General features: G+C 46.4%; 1 protein-coding gene across 1 annotated transcript; it reads right to left on the bottom strand.

Annotated features, from left to right (window-relative positions):
* Positions 1-1,145: 1,145 nt before the first annotated feature.
* Positions 1,146-2,678, bottom strand: LOC139016809 (zinc finger and SCAN domain-containing protein 5B-like). Its single transcript, XM_070425012.1, has one exon. The coding sequence runs from the start codon at positions 2,676-2,678 to the stop codon at positions 1,146-1,148; it is 1,533 nt and encodes a 510-aa protein (XP_070281113.1).
* Between the last annotated feature and the right edge of the window lie 530 nt (positions 2,679-3,208).

Genomic DNA, 3,208 nt, shown 5'->3' with positions numbered 1-3,208 from the left:
ATGTCTTTACACCTGGATGTGAATACATTTAGTTGTCTTAAGAACTAAGAAAGCAAAACTAAGGAAAGCAAAAATCCAATGGAAAGGTATGACCACCTGGTGGGGAGTTAGAGAGTCTACTAACCTGACTTTAAAACTACATAATGATGTGATTCAATTCTAATGAATATGAGCCACATGAAGTTTCCTCCTTTCACTTTTGAAGCCCTTGATACAGTCTGCTATAATCTACAGGGTTAAGTATGTTCCATCCCTGTCACAGACAGGACCCAGTCTTTTTCTAGGAGTAGCCTCAGGTCATTGAGAAGCTGAGAAGGCAGCAATCATATTGGACTATAACACTGAAAATTTGTGAGATGGTATATTTTCTTTGTGGAAAAGAGTTTTCATATCTGGGGAGATCAAAATTAATTGTGGAAATTTTTAAGAGGATCAAAATGTAATACTATCTTTACATTAATTAATGTGTGCATCCTTGCTATTTTAAGTATCTATAATATGACATTAACCTGTTAGGATAACAGATCAACCTTGTAACACCATTTTAAAATGTCTAATTGGGAACTGATTTAGAATTGTGTATCTAGACTGAACATAGTTAATTTTATGTGTAATACCTAGAGAAAAGAGAACTTGAAACCATTTTTAAAGTTTCACTTATTAATTGTGTAAGTATTGCTTAAATACTTGAGGAAATTTGTTAATTTATATATGCATAGAAAATGATTATGTTAAATGTGTTAATGCAATTTAAAATGTTAAAAGGAGTTTAACAAGGTTCCAGATAGTAATTAAAGCCACTTTAAAGTGACTGAAAATTTGCTAGCTTTATAATGGGATAATAAGGCTTATAATATGAACTGAAAACTCTAAAGAACTAATCCTTTTTTTACTTCTAACTTTAATAGTAAATTGAATATTTTTGTTATTATTTTTTAAGGGTTGAATTGTGAAATATTTATTGAAACAAACAGCAAGACTAACAGAATTTGGGGCCAGTAGGGAACATGAGTAATTACTCAAGGACCCCAATTCTAATTCATAGAACCCCCTCTGTCTAAGTGCTCATAGACCATTTTTGCAGCAAAAGGTTCTATTAAAAATCTCAGACCTTCATCAGAGGACATGAACAGGAGAGAGACCCCTTAATGTCCTTCTTGGTCAGAATGGACCTGGGGCCCCTGGGGCGCCTCGTTGACATGTGTCCTTTGGTGGCGTTGAAAGTTCCCCAGTTGGCTGAAGGCCAGGTGGCAATGGGGACACGGGTAGGGTCTCAGGCCCGAGTGCGTGCGCATGTGGACGTTGAGGTTCCCGTGGTGGCTGAACCTTTTCTGGCAGACGGCGCACTGGTAAGGCTTCTCCCGGGTGTGGACCCGCTGGTGGCCACGCAGCGTGGACTGGTGGGTGAACCTCTTCTCGCAGACTTTACAGCAGAACGGCTTCTGACCCGTGTGGATCCGCTGGTGGACGTGGAGGTGTGAGGCTTGAATGAACCTCTTGGGACAGTCAAGGCACTGGAAGGGTCTCTCTCCTGTGTGTGTCCTCAGGTGAAGGTCTAACTGCGATTTGTAGCTGAACTTTTTGCTACAGTCTTGACACTCGTATGGTATCTTTCTCCTGGATACTTTGCAAACAGGGTGACCAGTTGGCTCCACGGTGCTTGATGCACCTACTGAATGGCACTGGTGCCGTCTGGTGACTTCTCCTCTGTCCAACGACACCGCTCCTTCTTGAGGCTCCTCTTGGGGGGTGGGAGTGTTCCCCCTTTTTCTCTTGAGGGCACCTCCTGGATTCCCAGAACCTCTTCTCTTTGGACACTGACTCAAAGCCTGTGTCTCCGGAACTTGGGTGGGAGGTACGCCACCAGCATCCACACGCTCCAGACCAATTCCTTCTGGCGGGTTCTGCTCCCCCTCGGTCTTCACCGAATCTCCAGGACTGCTGGGAAGTGGAGGCTCTGGACATGTAAGTACTATTGACTCTTCCCTGTCTTCCATCACATCCTTCTCCAACTTCACCAAATTCTCCAGGGGCCTCACACCCTCAAGATCATTTTTCGTGGAAATTGCCTCCGGCAGGAAGACTTTCTGCCCCTGTCCCCACAGCACGTCACTGTTTCCTGGCTCTTCATTGACCTCCTGGCTGTTCTCAGGATGTACCCCCGTCTGACTTATGGGGGATCGGGACTTCATGGACAAGTCCAACATGTGATCTGTGTCCCCAACTTCCTCGTCGGCCATCTGGACAACGGAATTCTCCTGAAGGTACTTCTGCCCTTGGAAGCTGACGACCTTCCATTTCCTGGGTTTCTCCTTATTTCTCAGCAAGACCTTCAGTTCCTCGCAGCTCTGCACGCACCTCTCCTTCACCAAGACCTGCAGCTCCAGGGGCATGCAGATCATGAACTTCTCCAGCAGAAGCTTATCCAAGATCTGCTTCTTGGTGAGCACATCTGGCCTCAGCCAGCAATGGAGGAGTGCAGACATTGTGTGCAAGCTCTGGAGGGGGTCCGCGTCCTCTGAGTGTTGGAAGGCTCTAAATAGCACGTGCCACCTCTCATAGTCCCAGTGCTGTCCTTCAGTGAGATGTCCCTGAGGTCGTCTGGCAGGTGGCAGCACCCAGCCCAGGCTGCCCTGGGGGTGCCCATGACCATCGGAAAATGCCTGGTCTGTAGCCATATTCCCTGGGAACATCTCCAATGGGATTGGAGTAAACCCGGCCTGAAGTCAGCTCCTGATGGAGAGCGACGGAAAGTATGGACTCAGGAACTGGTTCACAGTTCGCCTCTGCAGCCTCCACAGCCCCCGCACGGCAGCTCCTGTAGCCCGGACTGATAAACTGTGTGCTAGGCGCTGGCAGCTGCCTGTTTATATACCCGCTCCAGGTATCACTTCTTGTTCCCGCCTCACCCTTTGATTGGTTAGAGATCAGGGTTGATCCATTTTTCATAATCCGCTTAGATAGGTTTCCGGGAGAGAAACGTCTGGGGCAGGTCCAGGGGTTCCCAAAGATGTGGACAGAGTTGGTGAAGAAGGAATGACACGGAGGCAGCATTCAGTTGACCAGCATGGTTGGGTTCTCTCGCCTGGTTCTATCCCGGATCTCCAGACAGGTTCTGTGTTTATTGTCTTGTTACATCTGTATTTATACCAGTTGATTTTAATCCTTTCAATTTCTATTCCAAAGGTTAGGGCGTTTCTTATCTCCA

Source organism: Myotis yumanensis, unplaced genomic scaffold (genome assembly GCF_028538775.1).
Source record: "Myotis yumanensis isolate MYYU_CA2020_CCGP unplaced genomic scaffold, mMyoYum1.0.hap1 SCAF_9, whole genome shotgun sequence".
NCBI classification, from domain to species: domain Eukaryota; kingdom Metazoa; phylum Chordata; class Mammalia; order Chiroptera; family Vespertilionidae; genus Myotis; species Myotis yumanensis.
Note: the sequence above shows the minus strand (reverse complement) of the source record. Positions and strands in the feature narration are given on the sequence as shown.